The sequence below is a fragment of the Bos mutus genome, chromosome 8 (genome assembly GCF_027580195.1).
Source record: "Bos mutus isolate GX-2022 chromosome 8, NWIPB_WYAK_1.1, whole genome shotgun sequence".
NCBI lineage: Eukaryota > Metazoa > Chordata > Mammalia > Artiodactyla > Bovidae > Bos > Bos mutus.
The window spans coordinates 66827071-66851768 of record NC_091624.1 but is presented as its reverse complement, the minus strand read 5'-3'; the positions used below and the strand labels follow the sequence as shown (position 1 = coordinate 66851768).

General features: G+C 41.4%; 1 protein-coding gene across 5 annotated transcripts in view; it reads left to right on the top strand.

Annotated features, from left to right (window-relative positions):
• The window catches only part of TJP2 (tight junction protein 2), a 128248-nt gene extending 104234 nt beyond the window's left edge, over window positions 1-24014 (top strand). For 3 of the 5 annotated variants that reach the window (XM_070375793.1, XM_070375792.1, XM_005897468.3), the window contains 12 exons: window positions 3671-3779; window positions 4915-5125; window positions 5956-6143; window positions 7009-7104; window positions 7819-7898; window positions 8302-8512; window positions 15678-15778; window positions 16984-17196; window positions 18460-18570; window positions 19742-20071; window positions 21547-21632; window positions 23041-24006. In XM_070375793.1, the coding sequence (XP_070231894.1) occupies window positions 3671-3779; window positions 4915-5125; window positions 5956-6143; window positions 7009-7104; window positions 7819-7898; window positions 8302-8512; window positions 15678-15778; window positions 16984-17196; window positions 18460-18570; window positions 19742-20071; window positions 21547-21632; window positions 23041-23206 (1902 nt within the window). In that variant the 3' untranslated portion in view covers window positions 23207-24006. Of the gene's footprint in view, window positions 1-3670; window positions 3780-4914; window positions 5126-5955; window positions 6144-7008; window positions 7105-7818; window positions 7899-8301; window positions 8513-15677; window positions 15779-16983; window positions 17197-18459; window positions 18571-19741; window positions 20072-21546; window positions 21633-23040 lie in introns of all 5 variants that reach the window. The other 2 variants (XM_070375794.1, XM_070375796.1) reach the window with 2 other exon arrangements.
• The last annotated feature ends 684 nt before the right edge of the window (window positions 24015-24698 follow it).

Below are 24698 nucleotides of genomic sequence, written 5' to 3'. Positions count from 1 at the left end.
CTGCTGAGCATCAGGTCCCTGTTGCGTTCCAGTGGACCCTGTCTCCTCAGTCCTGGAACCCAAAACTCATCCTTATGTCTGTGGGAATTTATAGCATTCAGAACCCTCACAAAGATTTTTATTAGTTTGATTCATAAAACAAGTGAGACTTTAACTAAAGGTCTAGGTGGAAGATCTTGCTAATGGTTTTTAGCCAATTCTCCTGCGTGGTTATCACTCTTCAGGCCGTGTGCTGTAACTGAACAAAGGTGAATGTTGCCATCAGATCGTCTGATTTGAATCCTGTCCCAGCTTCATATTAGTTTGTGGCCCTGGCTCCAGCTCTGAGACTCAGGTTTCTGTATCTGTTCAATGTGGATAAGCATACCTGCCTCGCAGGGATCCTGGGAAAGTTAGATGATACTCACAAGGAATTCAGCAGAGTTCTTAGCACAGAGGAGGAGGGTCAGAGTCCGTTCTTTTTCCCAGTGAAAGATAACAGGTTGCTGCCACTCTGTGTCACTTACATCTAAAATTGTTCAGGAAAGGGAACACCTGGTTAACCAAATATTGATACTTTTAAAGCTACTGTGTATGTGTTTGTATAATTTGTTGGTTTAAAAACAACTGATAAGCAAGTCCTGCTTTGACATTTATGAGAAACATACCATGTGTTTTCTGTTGACTTGAGCATTAACTTCAGGCATGCTGAGTACCTTGTGACTATAAAAATATAGAATGCTCAGGAATTGCCTTCACTGGAATTTCTGCTTCTGTAAACTTGCTTTTCTTATCATGAGTTCCTAGGGGATCTGGTAAGAAGAGCATCTAACCTCAAAGGAGAGGGGGAAAAGAGCAGAATTCCCAAGACAGCAGGCAGCAGAGCCCAGAAAGAAATGGTCCTTTTCCTTCCTGGCCTGTGACCTCATGGTGGCAGTTCAGATTTCATTTCCAGAGCAGATGAAGGGCAGACCTTGACCACGGGGTTCTCTGAAGCTTTGCAGTGACATTCTAGACCCTCTTTGGCTCTAGCCAGGATCCTGGAAGACAAAATGTACCTGAGTGAACCTCAGGGTACCACATGAGCCTAGGAAACACTGCTTACCAAGTGCTACCGATAAGAACTCCATTCAAGTGCCAGCTCATACCAGTTTACTCTTGGGCTGATGCCAAAGAAGAAGCATGTGTCCTAAATGATGTGGGGCCACAGGAAGTCAGGGAGGAATTTGAAAGCTTTTGCTCCTGAAGGTTCAAGGATAAAATATTTACCTACCCCAGGGGCGGGAGTAGGGTGGCGTGGAGATAGACTTTCAGAATTTTCATGGAAAAAAAAGTAAATTCATTTAAAGGCTTCACAGACCTCTCTCTAAGTTAAAGACAGAAAGAGTCACCTCCATGGGTAAAAATTATGATAGGCAATGTTTGCTATTTAAGAAAGTATCTTTTTTCCTGTTATCACCCTGGCAACAGGGAAGAAACTGTGGGGACCCACCTCTTTTGCAGTAGTCTCATGGGGAGGTCAGACAGTAGATGTCTTCATTCTTAGGCATGAATAAGCTTTCTGTTGACTACGAAAGGAGCCCTCCATTCTGCAAAGAGGTGAAAAAGCTTGAGCTCGCATACTGAGGTTGTGACACAGTCTTAGTGCAGCTGACACAGAGTCCTCTTCAGGCTCACAACAGACACAGCTGGACCGTGTAGACTATTAAATAGATAATAAAAGAGAATACTTATTAGAGAGGGCTATACAACCTCACCAAAGTGCTGTCTTGGCCTTTTTTTCCTTTAGTTTGTCTCAACACTTCTTTTCATTGTCAGATTGAGGATACCAGGGTCCGATACACATAGACCAAGCACTTTCTTCTGTTGCAGGTTTTTAAGTGCAGCTCTTTCTTTTGTAAAGGTGACAACTTGACATGTGGAATGAAAACAAGAGTGTGTTGGGTGGCGAATTATGTGCCATGTAAATAACTGAAATAACACATGCTTTAGTGCTTGGGTTACCTGCTGTGATTGTCATTTCATTTTCAGAAACTATTAGAGAAGAGGAAAGACAGAAAAAAGAGCCTCCTAAGTTTATTAACTGTGTGGATTTTAGCTACCATGTAGGCTTTCAACCATTATAGTATTTGGCTTGATGGAAAGTCATTCTCAGTTTGTAGAGGTGGACAGAGGGACTTCCAAGGTCTTCCCCCATGCCCTTTGGCCCTGCTTTATTTAAATAAACAAATGCAAGCGTGTACAGTGCATAGAAAGACATATTCATAGCCGTATATAGACACCAATGTAGATCCGCAGATAGCACGCGAGAAAGGATTCAATACCAAAGGTCATATATCCTTAATTCAGAGACAAAGAGATGGAGATGAGCTATCTTAAATGCTAAATATTGTATCAAAGGAAAAGTTAACACGATTGGTTTAGTAAATTACCATTTTTAATGTACCAAATATAGTTTTAGTCTCATGCCTGGTTTCACTTTTTTTTCTTTTCAACATTCTGTTCTTGTATTTATACAGTTATATTTTACAAAACAGTAATGCAGTTTAGACACAGCCAGACTGTCTCCAGAATAGTTATAACATAAGCATGATGCAGAATGTGTTGAGAGAAACATTCCCAGAAAGAGCCTAGTTAGTGACAACTCCAAGTCCCTGCGTCTACCTACACTTTGAAAAGGGATAGCTCAGTTCATCTCCCCACATTGAAAACTTCCATGAAGAAAAAATGTTTTCACTTCATTGTAAATTCCAACCTTAATTAAATTAGGCTCAATTAATTATTTTTTTCAGTAGTAAGGCATTACTCTTTGATTAAAAGATTCTACAAGTCTTCAATGATTGAAGAAAATATTTCAGAGAAATTCTATATCTTCACTTCTGTAATACCTTTTAAAACATAAGGTACTTTAAAATCATTTTTGCATTTTACTTATGTGTATTTCTGTTTTAAAATGGTTTTCAAGGTACAGAGCAAAGATGTCAAAATGTCTTTTTCTTTGTACCATTTTTGAGTTTTACTCTTTCTAACTTGTCTTCCAAAAGCTGTTTACAGTGTACCCTACTTGATCAGCGGTGGATAAACATGGGCTTTTAACCTATTGTGTGGCAGAAGCTTAAATATAAAAGCCTACATTAGGTTGATGGTCTACCATGTAAAACTAATGCTCTTCAATTTCAGAAGATAGAAGCTACAAGAAAAAGGTGGATTTGGGCAGAATCCTTATTTGCAGGCTTCTATTTGAACTAATTTAAAAAGTAGTAATGCCTTAAGCTGAGCCAGCATGCTCACTCGCCATAGACCTCACCACTCCCTATTGAATTCTAGTTATTGGATTCATAATGGTACATTACCTCGCTGGCCACCTGCGCAGGAGACTCAAAGAAGAGAGGGAGACTGACACACTCCTAGAAATCCTCACCCGATCCAGTGATGAGTCTTTGGTGGAATGACACATTCCTGAGGGGTGGTGGGCAGTGTGGGGAACAGGAGGGTGTGGCGGTGCCCACAGTCCAGGCGGGGTGCTTGGCGGGCCTCAGCAGGGCACCAAGGGCTTCTTGTGGGGCCCTGATGTATGCGTCTTTACATAGGCAGGCCCTGATGAAAACAGATCAAGAGCTCAGGGAGCACCTTTTAAGAAACACCTTCTTATTTTCTCTTGCTTTTTTTCTGTTTGCCCCTCCTCTATCAGGTGAACACACAGGATTTCAGAGGACTCGTTCGGGAGGATGCTGTTCTCTACCTGTTAGAAATCCCCAAAGGTGAAACGGTGACCATTTTAGCTCAGAGCCGAGCTGATGGTGAGCAAGTTTGGTTTTGAGTTCAGTGGACAGTAGGGGAGGGAGGTAGCTTGGGACCAGAATAGGCAAATCTGAGTGTTAAAAAATTGACCTAACTCTAGGTCATAGATATGTGCAAAGAATTTGGGTAGCATTTAACTTCCTACAGAAATGCTTTCTCTGCACCCACTGAAAGAACTTTACTAGTTGTGTGATTTTGGAATAAAACTGCTTTTCTGGACAGGGATCGTTCCTTAATTACTGCCTGAAGTTATGATTGAGGTTTTCTGTATGACAGATGCAGAGGCCACACCTGCAGGTCAGCCCGCATATTAACCCTTATCAGTCTGACACGTTGATTTACCTGTCCAGGTCTTGTCATCTGTAAAATGGAAGTTAATAGAATCTTCTTGTCTGCTTCAGAGGGTTCATTGGCACCTGTGTTAGTCAGGGTTCTCCAGACAAAATGGCACACAGAGAAAGAACTGCTTATTATGAGGACTTGGCACATATGTTCATGGTACCTGGCAAGTCCCAAAATCTGCAGGGTGAGCTGGTGAGGTGGAGACCCCAAGAAAGCTGATGGTTTACTTCCAGTCCAAGTCCAGAGGCTTGAGAACCAAGAGAGCTGATTGTGTAGTTGTTGTCCAAAGGTGGACTGGCTCAAGATCCAGGAAGAGCCAGTGTATCTGAGTCTGCAAGCAGGGAAAAAGCTCATGTCACACCTTGAAAGCAAAAAGAATTCATTATCTCTTACTCAGAGAAGGATTTACTTTGCTGTTCTGTTCAAATGTTCAACAGACTAGCTGAAGCCACTCACATGAGGGAGGGCAGTCTGCTTTACTCAGTCTATGTGTTAATGTTAGCTTATCCAGAAACACCCCCAACAGACACAGTCAGAATAATGTTTGACCAAATATCTGTGCGTCGCATGACCTGTTGATACAGAAAATTAACAATCACAGCAAAAGTCATGAACTTAGTTACTTGTCCTTCTTCCTGTTTGAGCTATGGTTACCATGGAGCCTGTGTGCTGAGTTCACTAAATGCATGGAAGGTAAAGAGGGTGATCAGAGCTCAGAGGACCCGATAACCGCTCCAGGAAAGACCCCTAGCCAGGCTGAGCACCGCATGAAACAATGCTTTTGTCTTTCAGTGTATAGAGACATACTGGCTTGTGGCAGAGGGGATTCATTTTTTATAAGAAGCCACTTTGAATGTGAGAAGGAAACTCCACAGAGCCTGGCCTTCACCAGAGGGGAGGTCTTCCGTGTGGTAGATACACTCTACGATGGCAAACTGGGCCACTGGCTGGCCGTGAGGATCGGGAACGAACTGGAGAAAGGTTTAATCCCCAACAAAAGCAGGTATCTGAGACCACACAATTCCACACGACCCCCTAAGACTCCCCGCTACACATAAACAACACCCCCACGTAAAGGAAGCCCCATATGACTTCGTCCTTTGCCATCATGACCTCTCCCCTCATCTGCTTCTCATGTATGAAGAGACCTGGGAGAGATGGTGAGTTTGGTTCCAGACCACCACAATGAAACAAATATTGTAATGAAGCAAGGCACACAATTTTTTTGGTTTCCCGGTGCATATAGGAGTTATGTTTATATTATACTATTAAGTCTATTAATTGTACAGTAGCATTATGTCTATTAAAAAACAAGGTACATACCCTAATTAAAAATACTTTAGTGCCCCAAAATGCTAACTATCATCAGAGCCTTCCATGATTCATAGTGTTTTTTGCTGGTGGAGAGTTTGAAATTTTGAGAGAAACTGTGACACAGAGGCACAAAGCGAGTGGCTGCTACTGGGAATAGACCAGCAGCACCAGTAGACTTGCTTGATGCAGAGTTGCCAAAAAAAAAAAAAAAAAGTAGTGTCTGCAGAGTATGGTAAAGCAGAGTAAGACAGGGCATGTCTGTACACGAGCCTAAGCAGAACAAGCCATGTCAGCATGTTTATTACTGAGCTACTTCTGGTAGATTTCATGTGCACCCAGCTTTTCTCTGCCTCCATCTGGATGAGAAAGCACCTGTGTTTCTTACTCCTGGCATTGCTCATTGTCACGCTACATCTTCTCTGATCCAAGTCCATAAGTGAGACTGGATTTAGTTAGTGACTCTCACATTTGTGCATTTCCTGACTTCAGAACTTTACTTCTCCTGGCTTCTTCTCTCAGAGCGGAACAAATGGCCAGCGTTCAGAATGCCCAGAGAGACACCACCGGGGACAGGGCAGACTTCTGGAGGATGCGCGGCCAGAGATCAGGTGTGAAGAAGAACCTACGGAAGAGTCGGGAGGACCTGACTGCCGCCGTGACAGTCAGCACCAAGTTCCCGGCCTACGAGAGGGTTTTGCTTCGAGAAGGTAAGGGATCCATGTGGGCCAGGAAATGATCTGACTGGGCTCAGAGCCAGTTTTTCTTCATTTTTAAACTTTAATGGTCATGTTCCAATTTATCTATATCACTTAGGCGAAGTGAGCTGACAGTTGGAGTCATATTTTCAGCACGAAATAAGACTTAGAAAAAACTGAACTGTGCAAACTTGTATTTCTACAACCTTGGTTATTTTCTATTTTAATACTACCATTCAGAAGTTTTTATATATTCTATAGAGCAAAGTTTATCTTTAGTAATGGTGAGGGGAATGAACCAAAATAAAAGAGAGAGCTTTTATTCTTCAGAAAAGAGCTGGGCTGAATTGGAAATGGAAGAACACACAGTTTCTTTTATTTAGTTGTGTTATCAATGTGTGTGCTCAGTTGTTCAGTCATGTCTGACTCTGCAGCCCCATGAACTGTATCCTGCCAGGCTCCTCTGTCCATGGTATGCTCTGGGCAAGAATACTGGAATGGGTTGCCATTTCCTTCTCCAGGGATATTCCCAACCCAGGGATCAAACTGGGGTCTCCTGTGTCTCCTGCATTGGCAGGTAGACTCGTTACCACGAGCATCACCTGGGAAGTCCACTATTTTGTTATCAGTACTCTGTAAAATACTTTTGTTTCTTAACAGCTAAAGACCTGGAGGTGTCTTCATGGCTTTTCTTTTTTGTTAATTGAAGTATAGTTGTTGTATAATATTATGTATAAAATTACAGGTATATAGTTTTTAAAGATTATACTTCATTTGTAGTTACTATAAAATATTGGCCATGTTCCTCATTTTGTAAAATATATCCTTCTAGCTTATTTTACATCTAATTTCATGGCTTTTTCTTTTCTCATTTCAGCTGGTTTCAAGAGACCTGTTGTCTTATTTGGCCCCATAGCAGATATAGCCCTGGAGAAGTTGGCAAATGACTTGCCTGACCTGTTCCAAACTGCTAGTAAGTCTGTCAGTGATACTTTTTCCTCCCTCAACTTTTATTTCGGAAAATCTCTAACCTGCAGAACAAATAATAAACACCCACATACCCTTCCCCTGGAATCACTTGTCACCAGGCAACATTTGCCATCTATATTCGTCCCCCATAGACACACACATACACACACACACTTTTTACAGTTTCGCTGACGTATTTGAAAGTTTAAGTTGTAGGCGTTATAACACTTCCTACCTCTGTGAATCTCCTAATTCTCCTCCTATACAACCATAATACCATTATCACAACCAGGAAATTTAACATGGATACAATAATGTTATTTTGTATATAGTCCCTTTTTCAAATTTTATCAGTTATCCCAATTATGCCTTTCAAGGTAATTACTGTTGTTTCTTTAAGTTCAGAATGCAGTACTTTTGGTTTTTATCTTTTCTGATCTTCTCCTTTTTCTAAATTATTTTGTGGCATGATATTTTGAACAGTCCGAGCCATTTGTCTCATAGGATGCTCCAGTTGGCCTGGTCTGTTTCCCTTGGTTAGATTTTGGTGAAACAGGTAGTCTTGGTCCTTCCCATTGCCTCTTATTAGGAGACAATGAATGTCAGGTTTCTTGTCCCAGTTGATGCTAGGAGGGTGGTACTTGATTGTCACTGATTTCTAAAATTTTATTCATTCCCCCCCTCCCTGCTCCCTGCTCTATTTTTTTTTCCTTTGCAGAAACAGAACCAAGAGACGCAGGATCTGAGAAATCCACCGGGGTGGTGCGGTTAAATACCGTGAGACAAATTATTGAACAGGTAAGAAAATCACCTGAAGGCCACACTGTTGGAAAGAATAGGGTCATGGTTTGCTGCAGTGTTTTTAAGAATAGAGTCTGTATTTTAATAATTATTAAATGTTAGTAAGCTGAATATAAATGTAAGCTGTTTCATTGTGTGGCAATCAGTTGATGTTCTGTGAACCAATGTATTGATTCTCTTGGAGTTCTGAGCATTATACCAAAAACTTGTTAATTGATTTTCTCAGACGTTCTCATAGATTGGTAATATTAAAGTGGACCTAATGTGAAGGGAAACATTTTCAGCTTTGTGATTTACATGGGCACATTTTATCTGATGTGACCTTTACTTATTAACACAAACTTTTTTATGCTATTTGGCTTTTACCCATTTACGTCACCTTTTCCCCCATTTCTAACAGGATAAGCATGCACTCCTGGATGTAACTCCTAAGGCTGTGGACCTGTTGAACTATACTCAGTGGTTCCCGATTGTGATCTTTTTCAACCCAGACTCTAGGCAAGGTGTCAAAACTATGAGACAGAGGTTGAATCCCTCGTCCAACAAAAGTTCTCGGAAGTTATTTGATCAAGCCAACAAGCTTAAAAAAACTTGTGCACATCTTTTCACAGGTAAGTGAAATGTAAAATGTACTCTTTGCTCAAAAGTAAGGAATGAGGAACTGTAGGATGGAAGGAATAGGAAAATAATCTGAATGGAAAATAGTTATCTGAAATTCTGTTTTATGACTCCTCAAAAAGGAACTAATCCTATAAAGTGAGTGTACTAGACTCATGGTGTTTGTATATTTAACTTTGTAAGTTTGACTGTTTGAGCATGATCATAAAGATCCATAATACACAATACCTGGTCATTTGGATGAGGTTCAGATTTTTGGGTGGGACTACAAGGCTAGTGATTAAGCCTGGCATAGCACTGAGTACCCATATCTGGCATGGTACTTCTCTTCTTACCATCCATGCGTACGCTGACTTACAAGGTGATAGGAACTTGGTTTCATTATTTTAAAATGTCTCTGAAATAGCCTTGAATATTCTGCATATCAGATGATATTAAGAATTTATTACTCCTGTTTTTAAGGTGAAAATGATACTGTGATTATGTTAGGTTTTTTTTAGAAGTTCTCATTTTTAGGCATGTATGGTAAATAAGAGTATTTATGGATGACCTAATATCGTGTCTGGGATTTGCTTAAATAATCTTCAGTGAGGAGACTTAGTGTGGCTATAGACCAGACTGGCCAAGAGTTGATAGTTGCTGAAGCTGGGTGATGCATTCATGATGTATACTCTTCTCTCCACTTTTGTATGTCTAAAGTTTTCCATAATAGGATATTTTTTAAATTCCTGAAATGACCTACTGCTGCTATTATTCATGAAAGTAAAATGATTTAAGAATGTGACCTTTTTAGTAACTGAATGTGTGCACTGCCTAAAAAAAACAACTAGTTCTGTGAATGTGGTAAAATTAAGGGTTTAAAAGGGTTGCATGAAGTTTTTGGTCATGCAGTTTTATGGAAGCCACATGTAGCAATTGTGTGGATATAATTAATGTCCTTAGGATAATGATAGCTCTGTGAATTCTGGCTTCCCTTATAGCTCAGTTGGGAAAGAATCTGCCTGCAATGCAGGAGACCCGAGTTTGATTCTTGGGTGGGGAAGATCCCCTGGAGAAGGAAATGGCAACCCACTCTAGTATTCTTGCCTGGAAAATCTCATGGACAGGGGAGCCTGGTGGGCTACAGTCCATGGCGTCGCAAGAGTCAGACACAACTTAGAGACTAAACTGAGTTCAGCACCAGTCATCATCAACCTATGCCACTTTTAACTTATCTGACACTGGGAAGGGAAGGGAAGGGGAGAGTGTGAATGAATGTCTACATTAGACCCTTGTTTTATTCTTACTGGCTTTTCTTATTAAAGAGTGAGATGCACTACTTACCACTATGGTGAAGTGCTCTAACTGAGAGGTCATCTAACCAAAGGCAAAGAAGGAAGTGGTGCTTCATAAACTGGATTCTTGTGAATGTAGAGTCAAGAGTAAGCTTGTGCTTTTGGCACGTTCATATGTGATCTTTCCTTTGTTTTACCGCTACTTCTGTAATTAATATTATCTTTACTGTTTTTATTACAGCAATAGCTAACAGTGGTATAGCCTTTCACGGGTGCTGTCTTATTAGGCCATAGGAAAGGCCAGGTGATTTCTGCATGGTCACACATTAGTGTATGGCTGAGCCAAGACTAACACTGTGGTGTCTCTGACTGTGTGTCCAATATTCTATATACTTCACAGCTGCTGCTGCTGCTAAGTCGCTTCAGTCATGTCTGACTCTGCGCGACCCCATAGATGGCAGCCCACCAGGCTTCCCCGTCCCTGGGATTCTCCAGGCAAGAACACCGGAGTGGTTTGCCATTTCCCTCTCCAATGCATGAAAGTGAAAAGTGAAAGTGAAGTCACTCAGTCATGTCTGACTCTAGCAACCCCATGGACTGCAGCCCACCAGGCTCCTCCGTCCATGGGATTTTCCAGGCAAAAGTACTGAAGTGGGGTACCATTGCCTTCTATCCTAATGCTGAATGGGGTCTTATGTTGCCATTCCTCCATTTAACAGATAATTCATTGAATTTGAGGTCCATGTGATTGTGACTGATGTTAAATCTATGCCCACTTCATTTCCCCCCACCTCCTTACCTTTGTGTAAGTCCATTGAATGGCTAGGAGTGTCCCTCAGAGAGTTGAATTTGGGATTCATGTGAGGATCTGAGATAGCAGGCAGGGAAATAATGAGTTGTAGAGGAAGAGCCAGGCTGAGGGAGGCTAGATGCTGGCCACTTCATTGGTCTGCCTTTGAGTCAGCTTCATTTGCTGACTCAGTCTTCAGGATGGGTAGAGCAGGGTGCTGAGTAACTTACAAAAGGATGGCCCTTTCCAGCCTAACTAGTTTAACTCTTGAAACTCCGTGGATGGCCCCACTGAGCACTTTATATGCCCTGTGTCTCAGCCTGGCCAGGTTGTGACTTGATGGTGTATGCCAAGGCCAGAATCCAAGGTTGTTGGGTTTTTTAAAATGATTTTAAATTAACAGCATTTATGGCCTTTAAATGAATTAATAGGGGCTTCCCAGGCGGTGCTAGTGGTAAAGAATCTGCCTGCTAATGCAGGAAATGCAAGAGATGCAGGTTTCATCCCTGGGTCCAGAAGATCCCCTGGAGGAGGAAATGGCAACCTGCTCCGGTATTCTTGCCTGGGAAATCCTATCAACAGAGAAGCCTGATAGGCTACAGTCCATGGGGTCACAAAGAGTTGGACACGACTGAGTGACTAGAACAACAACAACTAAGCAACAAGAATCAGATTTACATCAGTGACAATAGTCATCAAGCAGTGCCTTCACACACACAATGAATCAATAAGTGGGGAAAATAGAGCAACTGTGATGAACAGTAATTCAAAATCAAGGCTTGTGTTGCAGGTGGATTAACTCAATGAATATCTTTCTTTTTTCCTTGTTGCACAGTAACGAGAGAATCCCATTTTCCACAGATGAGTATTTAAATTTGACAGTATTAAAATGACTCTCCTTGAAGTTACTATGTATAAAAGTGATTGAGTAGGAGAACTGAAGATCTGTACAGTGTCATGATAAATTGTTAGTATTTCAGATGTAGGACAAATCAGGGCTTAGTATGATATTAATAGTAGCTGGTTACAAGAAAAACTAGCATTGCTAATTTTTGTTGATTTACTTTTTTTGTACTGTTATGCTTAATATTATGTCTTGCTCATTTTTGAAAGGTATAAATTATTTTGTCTTTTGTTTTTTAACATATATCCATTACTATTTTTACAATATAGTCAAATACCTTTTACCTAAAAAATAAAAATTAAAAAAATTAAAGCAAAATGACTCTTCTTGCACATTCAAGGTACTTCTCAATTATGCAAAGATGACAAGGGAAACTTTATTCTGAGATTTGCCCAAAAGCAAGTTAATTTGTCAATGTAAATTAAAATGTTAGGCTTCCCAACCTTCCCCCATTACTTTAAAAAAGTTACTGTAGAATAATATATTTTGCATGCACATGTTACAAAAATTATTTTTTAAAACATGAAGTTTACATTACATAGAAGCACTTAGTTTGTGATTTAAAGACCACAGAAATGGAATTGTGGACTTAGAGATCCATGCAGAGCCATCCTTTGTGTCAAATTGTGGGATTTTTAAAGTACCACAGGATGGCCCAGCACTTTTCTCAGTTTCCCAGATTTCATTAATGTGAAATTTGTAACTTACAGATCATGACTTTAATTATATTAATTTAAAATTAATGTACAATGCAGTCCTAAGACTTTGGAAATGCTGAATAAATGCTATTCATTAGTGATAGTATTTTATACTTTTTCAAAGTCTTTAATTGTTACATATTGTAAACATTTTTCATTTCCATAATGCAGTGTTTGAGAAAGCCTAGTGAGGAGGAGTGAATCTTGTACCAGTTAAAAATACCCGAACTGCAATAGGCAATTTTTGATTTCCCAAGGATATGTAGGGGCACTACGGACCACAGGAAGCAGGTGGAAGTTGCCAGTCTCCCTGGCTGGGCACCTTGGTTGATGCCTGTCCATTTAGAGTCCCTCTAAATGGTAGCCCTGGATAGCATTTTTGAAATTTAATTTATATACCCTATAATTCACCTGATTTAAGCATGCAGTTCAGTAGTTTTTAGTATATTCTGGAGAAGGCAATGGCACCCCACTCCAGTACTCTTGCCTGGAAAATCCCATGGACGGAGGAGCCTGGTGGGCAGCAGTCCATGAGGTCGCTAGGAGTCGACTTCACTTTCACTTTCACTTTTCACTTTCATGCATTGGAGAAGGCAATGGCACCCCACTCCAGTATTTTTGCCTGGAGAATCCCAGGGACAGAGGAGCCTAGTGGGCTGCTGTCTGTGGGGTCGCACAGAGTCGGACACGACTGAAGCGAGATGTATAGCCATCACTACCACCAATTTTGGAACTTCTCTATCGCCCTGAAGAGAAACCTCCTACCGTTACAGTCACTTCTGACTTCTCTTCACCCCTCCAGCCTCACATGTTGCCTTTGTCACCTTATGCTGTTGAACAGCCTCCTCGGTTGTGGAAGGAGAAGTAGCGCCGAGGGCACCCGTGCCTAGGCTGGCGATGGACGCCCTCAGAAGCCCAGGACTCCCGGCCGTGGTAGAGGCTGAAGGAAGCTCCTTCCAGTATCTCACCTTCTGGAGTTTGAGAGATGTATTTAGTCTCTCCAAGGAAGCATGAATCTAATCCAGAGGTTGGAAATGACAGGAGTTAACCTAATGGCTTGTAGTCAAAGAATCTGAGAAACCTAAAGAGCAAAAGTCAACAGTAAACCAAAGGAACTTGATTCTAAGAGAAAGGAGGGCACCATCATGGCTGTGCTCCCACCTCTTAAAGAGAAGTAAAGTGCATGATCTGAATGCCACCAACTCAGTTAGAAATTACTGTTTTTTCTTTTTTTCCATGCACTAGACTTCAATATGAATTCAGTAAGAGGCTTCTGGCTTGTTTCATTTTATCAGGGGGCATGAACATACTTTCTGCATTTCACAAATGGCCCTTTTAATTTTAGGTTTTCCCCCTGATAAATAGAAACTTTACTCATCTTAGACTTCTGCATAAAGCTCAAAAAGGTAGCTGGACATTCTGTGTACATTTAGTGGAGATCACTCATTTTGTCCCTGGGGTGCCCAATGTCACTTCTGTTACCAAGAGGATAGTAATCTTTACACGGTACTGTGATAAGGCTTCCCAGATGGCACTTGTGGTAAAGAACCCGCCTGCCAATGTAGAAGATGCTGGCGATGTAAGTTTGATCCCTGGGTTGGGAATGAACCCACTCCAGTATTCTTGCCCGGAGAATTCCATGGACAGAGGAGTCTGGCCGGCTGCAGTCCATGGGGTTACAAAGAGTCAGACACGACCAAGCGACTAACACACACACGGTAAGGGTACAAAAGTTCAAGGAAACAAGGTTGATTTTCTTTTAGTTGTCCAAAGTATCGGTTTATTCTAATACTATAAATAATTAATAGCCCAGGAAATTGTCAGCTTGTTCAGGATTTTCCAAGGTCAATGTTGGGACTTTTTAAATGACAGAATGCTGTATGTTACTGGGAAGAAAATCTTGAAGCAAAATTGCTTACAAAATTTGCTTTCTGGTTCTTTGGAGTTATTTATAGAGAAGTATGCAGACTTCAGGATAGGTGGAGCAGGCTGCCTAACAACTTTCAGCAACAAGATCCAGTTTTCTTTGGGGTGACACATAATGGGCTTAATAATAGGCCATGATGATGTAGCTCTAAAAAGAACTGATTTACCTGGAGTTTGATCATTTTAGGTCCAAAGTATTGCTGAAGAATGATCACATGTATTTTACTGGTTGATATTTTATCCTGGTGCTCCCAATTCATGTTTCAGATGGGCTGAGTCACGCAGTGGCTGAAGCCATAAGCTCTAAAAGCAGACTTCTGAGTTTGCATCCAGGCTTTTCCACTTGCTTGGTGTGAGGCCTTAGACTAGTTACTTTCACTGCTGTGCCTCAGTTTTTTATCTATAGAATGGGGATGATAGCAACACCCACCTTGCAAGGTTTGTTTAAGCATAAAATGAACTAATCCATGTAACGTATTTAGGAAAGTGCTTGGTCAGTCCTAGTAAGTGCTATTATGTAGGAAGCATTTGGTTCAGAATAGAAAATGTATGTCCCATGAATACACACACCTGTAGAGTTTGGTTAGTCTGTATCTATATTCTGAAATGTTTAAGCCTATCAAAATGACATACATTTAGTTTTTTATTGGAGATAAACAGTACATTGGTATATATTTTTCTTTTACTGTTCATGTCTGTATATTGATTTTTTAAATATGTACTTTTATATTTTATTTAGATGTGTTATTGTTGCCCCTGAAAGCACACTCTTTAAAAATGTATTTTTTTAATTTATTTTTTAATTGGAAGAAAATTGCTTTACAGTGTTGAGTTGGTTTCTGCCATACAACAACATGAATCAGTTATGATTTTATATATATATATGTATGTATACACACACACACACACACACACACACACACACACACTGTCCCTCTTGATCCTCCTTCCCCCTTTCCCATCCCACCTGCTCTAGGTCATCAGAGTGCCATGCTGGGTTCCCTGTGTCACAGAGCAGCTTCTCCCTAGCTATCTGTTTTACACATGATAGTATATGTGTCTGTGCTACTTTCTCAATTCATCCTACCCTCTCCTTCCCCTGCTGTGTTGACAAGTCTGTTCTTTACATCTGCATCACCATTCCTTCCTTGCAAATAAGTTCATCAGTACTATTTTTCTAGATTCCGTATACATGCGTTAATATGTGATATTTGTTCTCTCTCTGACTTACTTCACCCTGTATAACAGGCTCTAGGTTGATCCACCTTACTACAACTGACTCGAATTCATTTCTTAAAAACATATTTTTTAAAGGTAGCTTTTCTGAAAAATAAACATAAATCCATTTTTAGTTTTATGACATCCACCTATAACGCAGACTTCAACAGATAGATGGTAATAGCTTTAATATATTCAGTTGAAAGAATAGTGTTCAACTATGTGCCAGCTTTCTCTTCCATTTGCTAAAGTTTTAACTGAAATATGACAAGTTAGGGTAAGTTATGTCCAATAAGTTTTCTAATAAACGTGAAATTGAGGCACACCTTTTGGTTTACATTTCTGTAGCTACAATCAACCTCAATTCAGCCAACGACAGCTGGTTTGGCAGCTTGAAAGACACGATTCAGCATCAGCAAGGAGAAGCAGTCTGGGTCTCTGAAGGAAAGGTAGGTGACACAGATGCTCTGCTGTGAGGTGAGAGTCTGTGGTCTGAATTTTTTTCTCAAGAGGGTAGTGAATGTAGTAAAACCATGCACATTTCGAGTAATCTCAACATATGCTTCAATTGTTCAAAAATTTGTAAATTCTCTGGAAAAGTAACAAAATGAAGGGACTTTTACAAGAAAAGCAGAATGGGATATATGCAGCCCTACATTCACTTCCCTTTTGCTTTTAATGTAGTAACTAGTGTTGTGTTCCAAGCACACTAATCAGAGCTTACAAGACCTTGTGCTGAACTCCACAGCTTATTACCAAGGACCTGGGGAACCCAGAGTGGAGATGAGGCGTTAGGTTGAGGGCGTGGAGAACATAGTTAAAAATTAATAGAAGGAAGAAAAGCTAATGGAATTGGAATCGTTGTGTTCGAAAGAAGGTTGGCAGAAGATGAGTTCTAGGGTTTTGAGTAGGTGATGAGAGAGCGCTAGAATCTGGTACAGGCTCCTAACCTTGGCTCACTTCTCATCTGTGGAGGAAGTTCTCACAGAGCCCTACTGCAGGAAGGAAGCAGAGAAACTATAGAATTCCCTGTGGTACTAGGAGCCCTTGGTGCTGGTATTCTGTGGTCCAGCTGAATTGAGGTCGTTTGTGAGACATTCAAGGTACGATTTTGTTGCCTAAGTGCCTCTATTACCAGTTAATGGTTGAGTCCTAGCCCTGCCCTTGGGGAACTGCATGTTCAGTCAGAGTATCTAGCATGTACTGACTGCTTATGCCCACTGCGGCTCTGTGCTAGCCTCCGTGGGGAGAACAGGCTGAGCACGATGGAGCTTCTGCCTTCAAGGATTTGAGAATCTCGTGGGTGAGTGGAGAGGCATACAGCTCCAGACAGCATGCACTTATCCCTGGGAGACCAGTTCAATAGAAAAAACTGGAGGGGAGCCAGATTCTGGAAGAAAAACGCACAATGTGAGGAAGCCTGATGGATGGTGGCAAGGAGAGATAGGGTTGGAGGGTTTCTAATTTAAGTCTCTACACAAAAATTTACATAGTCATTTAAAGCCAAGTGATTTCAGGAAGATAAAGGTGAACTTCCTTTTCTCGAACAAGTCAAGGTTTCAGTCCCTTGGCTGTGCCCTTGGGAATTTTCTTGAGTCCTCACTCCCAGGAGCCATGTCAGATCCCACTGACCCTCCGAAACAAATTCCTCTAGATGGAAGGGATGGATGATGATCCCGAAGACCGCATGTCCTACTTAACCGCCATGGGCGCGGACTATCTGAGTTGCGACAGCCGCCTCATCAGTGACTTTGAAGACACCGACGGTGAAGGAGGTGCCTACACTGACAATGAGCTGGATGAGCCAGCTGAGGAGCCGCTGGTGTCTTCCATCACCCGCTCCTCGGAGCCGGTGCAGCATGAGGAGGTGAGGCGAGGCAGGCCTGGGCAGGAAAAGGAGGTTCTGGTGTTTCACTCGAATTGCTCTGGCCAACAGCTTGTTCAGGATGCTGAGGCAGGTATTCCTAAGGGTTGGAGTGGAGATGTCTAGGGAGCCTCTCATTCCAAGCTAATGCCTGTGTGATTGTGGATATGGTCCAGAGGGGAGTGGGACAGGAACCCAGTGCTGGGAGAGGCTGAGTGATCAGCACTCACCCCACAGATGCCCCTGGGCACGATGTCGTGATGTGAGGCCAGCTGTCCAAATTACCAGTGGGGCATTGTTTTTAAATACAATATTGTTGTATTTACTTGTAACCTTTGATTAGGTCTCTCTCTGTACTCTTAGGTATCTGTGCTTTTTCTTCTCCACCCTACCTTTAACCTTTCTAATCTTGCCAAAACTCCTGAGTGTTTCCCCATCAGTTTCCTTCTCTCTTGTATTTCAGTTTTTTAATTGAGTTTATTGATTAATTATATGTCTGATCTCGCGTACTATGCATCCACTGGCCAGTGAATAGACTGCTTCTGTGATTCTAGAAATCACATTGCTAGCACTAAGTTAGGACCAGAGCAGTTATGGGTTGCACCTCAGAGAATACTGGGATAATGACCTTTGCAGACAAAATTCTCCACATATTTGGATTTCTGTGGACTTCTCTTCAGCAGTTTAGGTTGTTTCAGTGAATTCTGTTTTTTACAATATAGAAGGACCAAATATGTAAGTTGAAAGGAGGAACAATTCACCATGACAAAAAAAAAAATTAGTATATACTGTCGGACAAGTCATAAAAAGTAAATTAACTCATGAATGTCTGCAGATACAGTTGAGCTAATGCTTTAAAATGTTAACAGCTGGTGGTCAGGTAGTTAAGACTCCACACTTCCACTTCAGGCATGTGGGAAACTAGCATGATGGATGCCACATGGTGCAGCCAAAAATGAAAAAAAAGAATAAAATATTAACAGCTGTTAGTGACAAAACTTTACAAAAACCTCTTGTTTTCTTACTATAAAGGGAGAGATGCAGCTAGTTTTGGAAAAAATGTTCCTTAAGCACTTGCTAATGGGAGAATATACCAGGTATCTGCCTTTTTAGTAAAGAAGCACTGGGTCAGGAGCTCAACTTACGCACATTAGGAACCTTAACATCTTAATTCCCACAAGTTCGAAGAACTCCAGCAAAGAAGACCAGTGCTCTCTTCTTCCTGCTGGGATGTTCTTGTTGTGAATGAACCTTTATGTCTTGTAGAGCATAAGGAAACCCAGCCCAGAGCCACGAGCTCAGATGAGGAGGGCTGCTAGCAGAGATCAACTTAGGGACAATAGCCCGCCCCCGACATTCAAGCCAGAGCCGCCCAAGGTACGTGGCTGGGAAGCCCAGGATGGGAAGGAGGAAGAAACACATTGAGCTCACCTGGAGCTCCAGCGTAGCCAGGGCAGAGCATGCACAGTAAGATGGCACTGGATTATGGTTTTGACCAACTGGGTTCTCCACTGGAGCCTATCTTTTGGGTGAATCCAAAAAATTAAGAAGTGGCAAAAACATAAAATGGAAAGGCAGTTTTAGAAGAGGGTACAATTTTAGGACTGTTAGTGTTTGTTTCCTTTTGTTCTTTATTTGTTTGTTTGTTTATGTAGAAAGAATAAAAGTTGGATGACTACTGCATGCCCGGAATCACCTGTCATAGAATCTGTTTTTCTTCTTCTATCCAATTAAATTTTTCTGCCCACAATCTGATTTAGATGCACCTGAAAAAATCCTTCCTGGTGACTTGCTAAAGAAAACAGTCACCACTGTTGTTTACAGTGCCTCTCGTTATGAGGACAGTTTATTTTTTAAGTAAACCATTGTCCAGAAAAGACTCAATGTGAGGACACACGTCGTATGATTTTTCATCCTCTCTGAATCACAGATATAACTGTGGCTTTCTCTTAGAACCCAGTAAAGTTTCTCTTCCTAACTCAGTGCTTTAGATGAGAAGAAAGTAATAACTCATTGTGAGCTCTTAGAGGTAATTGGTGACCTAATAATATAGATGAGTGAAAGTTTACAAGCGGCCTAGGATGGAAGTATGAAGACAAAGTGGCCATCAGCATGATATTCTCCCTTACCGCTCCCCACCCCAGTCTCCTCACTTCTGGGTGGACCTCTGGGCCAAGGCACGTCCCCTCAGCATGGTGTGAACTCAGGAGCCACCCTTCCATCCTGAAGCCTGACTTGTTCTGAGGTCCTCTCTAAGATTCAAATCTCCTCTAGGGCAGAGTTAGGTCTGATCCACCTCTAGCACTTGCAGGCCTCGCAGCACCCTCTTGGTTTCCTCGAGCCCTTAATACTTTTCTGTAGGGAGTGAGGTAGGGCTTTGGATGCCAGATCTTGGCCATGTACCTTGTCGTATTTGATTTCTTGTTGGAGTGGAATTTGTTGACCACCTTTGGAAACTGATCAGGAAATGGAGTGTATTAAATCACTAATAGAGATTTGAAAATAAACGGAAAGCTCAAGGTTAAAACTATGTCATTGCTCTCTGCAGGCCAAAACCCAAAACAGAGAAGAATCTTTTGACTTCTCCAGATCTTATGAATACAAGTCAAACCCCTCAGCCGCTGCTGGTAACGAAATTCCAGGGGCATCTACCAAAGGTTGTCCTCCTCCTATTGCAGCGAAACCCACTTTTGGACGGCCTGTACTGAAGCCCTCCACTCCCGTCCCTCCCCCAGAGAGTGAGGAGACGGGAGAGGGCAGTGAGGAGCAGCACAATGCTCCCAAATCTGTCCTGGGCAAAGTAAAAATATTTGAGAAGATGGATCACAAGGCAAAGTTACAGAGAATGCAAGAGCTCCAAGAAGCACAGAATGCAAGGGTAATTGTTTTCAATCACTGGGTCATTTTAGTGTGTCAACAATAAGAATTTTAAAGAAGTTTCATTGCAGTGTAGTGATTTACAGTCCTTTTGCCACTGCTGCAAACATGAAAGGGTATGTTGACGTGCGTGATACAAAGGCACATCCTATGGGTGTGTCATTTTCAGATTGCCAGCTATTAGCACATCCATTTTTCTTCCAGTCAAGAAAACCTGACATTGCAGGTGAATAGGATTCTGCTCTTTGTGCTTCAGAACTTTATATTGGGTTCTGGAATAGGAAAGCGTGACAAGAAAATCTGTGGCCTCTTCAACATTATTTTTCACTGTAACATTTGTTAAGTAAAGGTTTCTGGAGCATTTTGGCCCAGTGGTTATGGGAGTTTTCTTCATTTAAATTTGTCACAACAATTGTAGTGCTTCTGAGCCTTTTTCTTTTTTAGAGGGTAGGGAAAAAGAAGGATTTATTACCTGCAGCAAGTAAGGAGAACACAAGGGATCTTTTCCCAAAGCAGTCTCTGAACTGCGAATTTGGGGAGGTTTAAGACTAAGGCTATGTGCATGTTCATAAGGGGGCTTGAGCAGATAAGACTTCAGCATGGAATTGGAACAGAGGTTGACCGAGTCCAGGCTGTAGTTGATTGAAGTCAGGAGGGTCCACATAATTCCATCCTCCAACTGGGAGGGGGCCTTAGTTCCTGGTGTCAGGACTTATTGGAACTCAGGTTCTTTATGTCTCATTGCAGAAAGAATTCAGTGAGAGACAAAGTAATTAGTAACAAAGTGGATGTATTTAGAGAGATACATCCCACAGACAGAATGCAGTCTGTCTCAAAAGGCAAGAGTGGCCGGCCCTGGGAGAAGCAAACACTTTGGACAGAGTGTGGGCCATCTCAGAAGACAAGAGATGACCCACGCTCTTTTTCTTTTTTGCTTCTTTTGGTGGTAAAATATACATGGAACTTACCATCTTTAACATTTTTAAGTGTTCGGTGGCATTAGTATGTTCACATTTTTGTGTAACCATCTCTATCATTGGTCTCTAGAATTTTGTCATCCTCCCCAACTAAAACTCTGTGTATATTAATTATTCCTCATTTTCCCCTCCTCCAGCCCATTAACCACTGTTCTGTTTTCTGTCTCTATGAATTTGACAGCTCAGGAGCCTCACAGAAGTGGAATCATACAATATTTGTCTTTTTTGTGGCTAATTTATTTCACTTAGCATAGTGTCCTAAAAGTTCAACCATGTTGTAGCATGTGGCAGACTTTCATTAGTTTTAAACATTTTTCCTATTTGACATTTACCACTAGGCATCACATACAACTCTGGAAACTAGAGGTTTGCTTCTGTTTTTCCTCTTCTTGGCTAAAATGGGATTGGAGAATGGAAGCAGCAGGAAATGAGCAAGCTGACTGGCTAGTCATTCATCCCTTCCCTCTTATTCTTTTTTTTACCCCCGTAATCTCTGCAGATTGAAATTGCTCAGAAGCATCCTGATATCTATGCAGTTCCAATCAAAACACACAAGCCGGACCCTGGCCCACCCCAGTACACAAGGTAAGGGCTGCTCTGAGGGTATAGGTCTAAAAAAGGGGCTTATGTAGGACTTTGATGCTTAAGAATTTTTTTTCACCTACATTTCAAAGTAATAAGAAAGTTTGTTTTTTAATTCCTCCTGGTAAACTGTTTACTTATTCAGTCAAATTTAATTATGAAGACCATAGAGTCAAAGTTTTATGGTAGTGTTGATTGCATGCTAAAACTAACATAGTGTTATTGTTTAGTCGCTCAATCATGTCCCACCCTTTGCGACCCCATGGACTGTAGCCGACTAATCTTTTCTGTCCATGGAGTTCTCCAGACAAGAATACTGGAGTGGGTTGCCATTTCCTTCTGCAACACAGTGTAATCACTGACAATCCAAGTCAGTCCCATTAGACCCACTGGAGCCATGTGTGTGCATGCTGAGTCACTTCAGTTGTGTCCAGCTCTTTGCAACCCTATGGACTGTAGCCCACCAGGCTCCTCTGTTCATAGGATTCTCCATGCAAGAATACTGGAGTGGGTTGCCATGCCCTCCTCCAGGGGATCTTTCCCACCCAGGGATAAAACCAACATCTCCTGCAGCTTCTGCATTGCAGGTGGATTCTTTACTCCTGAGCCACCGGGGAAATCCAATTGGAGCCACAGATGCATTAAATTGTGTTAAGATAGTTCGTGAGCAAAATTCCTGGGGTTTAGATGCCAGTTGTTTCATTGTTAATATTTTCTAGCTGTTGGCCAACAAGCTCAGTAATCCTTTTGTGTCACTTAGCAAAGTCAGGCTGTGTGTGAGCTGTGGTCTGAGGGAAAGGGAACATCAATTGACTGGTGTTGGTAGGATGCCTTCTGTTTAAAGTGCTGCATAGGCAGTAGTGATTATCAACAGAGTCTTCTTGTTGAGGTTTTACACTGGATCATTTCTTGCATCCGAGAATAGGAAACAAAACCGCATTTTCTTGCAGCCATTCTGATTGGAAACTAGAGTCTAATTTTACAGCAATAGAAAACTAGAGGCAAGTTTCTTCTTTACCAATCAAATAGTGGCACAGCTGACCAGGAGGCCCCTGGCAACAGAGGGGGACTTGGTATAATTGACCAAAACTGGTGAAGAACTCACTCTGCTTGTGAACTTTTAACCAGTGATCTCAGGAAGACACCCTCATCGGGCTGGAGGGTTCTTAGGTCAGAGAGTATGTGTCTGTCTTCCCCACTCACTACTTGAGTGAGTATTGGCTTTGACCTGTTATTCCTATCCTCAATTCCACCACTCTGTAAACCTGGAACGGGGCCAGGAGTGCCCTGGTTTGTCAGCAGGGTGTGACTCAGGTAAGTCATCTGTCCTGGGCAGTTGCCCACTGCATGCAGCACAGACGGGCACGGAGGCCTGAGCTTTGGGCTGCATGTAACCCTCTCTCTTTGTTAGTTCCAGGCCCCCCGAGCCACAGACAGGCCCTGCCAGGCTTTATCAGGATCCCAGAGGAAGCTATGGCAGTGATGCTGAGGAGGAGGAATACCGGCAGCAGCTGTCAGAACACTCAAGGCGCGGTTATTACGGCCAGCCTTCCCGATACCGGGACACAGAATTATAAGGCCCAAGTTTTGACTCCTGTGTGCTCCGCGGCGTTCCCTCGGAGCAGTGCTCCCACCAGGCAGGGAGGATGGCTCTTTCCAGTTTCAGCGCACTGTGGTGATGGCGGAGCACCTCCTGGGGAGCCCAGGGGCCTGCGTCTGGGGAATTGAGGGCTTTGGGCTCAGAATTAAGAGAAATACTACAGTCTGATACTGTTACCTGCTTCCACGGACCAAAATCTGTATTAATTCTGTTTGCATATTTTTAACATGTATATTAAGAAATGATAACTATTTTTCCTTATTAATAGCTGCCTTCCAGAACTGTTTCAGTGAGAGACGGAATGTGAAAAAGATAAATAAAAAATACTGTCGGACTCAAAACTAAACTCAAAGAAGTATTTTATTACATTTCTTTAAGTGCCTTTGATGAGTAGTGTCTTCAGTTTTCTTCCTTTGAAGCTTTATGCAAAGCCATAATGGACTAAAATATTTTGACTAAATTTTTATACCTGTTTCAGAGCTATGGTTTTCTCTGCACTATCATCTTTTTAAGGCATTTGTCTTTATAATATTTTCCATAAATTCTGACTGTATATTATAATGTCTATACTTGGTAGTTTGGCTACCCGTGCAAAATAGCTCGAAGACTGGGAAGTTAATATAGAAATATTTTGTCTGTTTAAAATCATGTGCTCCACAAAAGCAGAAAAATGCATTTCCAAAAATGTGTACATTGACAGCCAGTTTTATAATTTAATAAAAAGGAGGACATTGCAATCAATAAGGTGCTTAGTGGTGAATTTCTATGTTACATCCTGTGTTAAAGTGCATCTTTTATTTCAGTTACTGATCATGAAAATGAAAACATAATAATTGCAGAATCATAGTGTGTGCTGTGACCATTGCTGCCTAAATAGATAGTTCTTCTATTGTTGGCCATGTGGATTATTTCCATTTTTTTTTCTTTTAATATGAAATGCACGTTTTTATATATAATACATTTTTATATTAATATATCAATGAGCAGCATTTTAATCCTTTGCAGCAGATAGGTTCTCTGAAATGGAATTACTGAATGAAAGCAGAGGAACATTTTTAAGGCTCTTGGTGTTTACTGCCAAATTGCTTCCTAGAAAAGTTGCATCAATTTATACTCCTGTATTCACTCTTTAAAAGCTAAAATATGTTTGAAATAAAAAAAAATTAGGAATTTAGGCTTGTGTAAATTGGAATTGGAAGTACCTTGAATTTAGGAAAGGAGAAGAGTCTTGGTTCCATTATGGGCTTTTTGTAGTATGAATTGACACAGTCAGCACATGTTTTAGTTGAGCTGGAAATTCAGCTTACTCATAACTTAGTTATATTATAAATGTATCCTTGGTTGTGTCTGTGTGAGTTCGGGTGCTGTAATTTATAAACTATTTAGTGTGACACCGTGAATTGAGCAGGTTTCAAGGCACTGACTCAAACCTGCATATTTCATAAATAAAAGCCACCTTTTGTGGATAG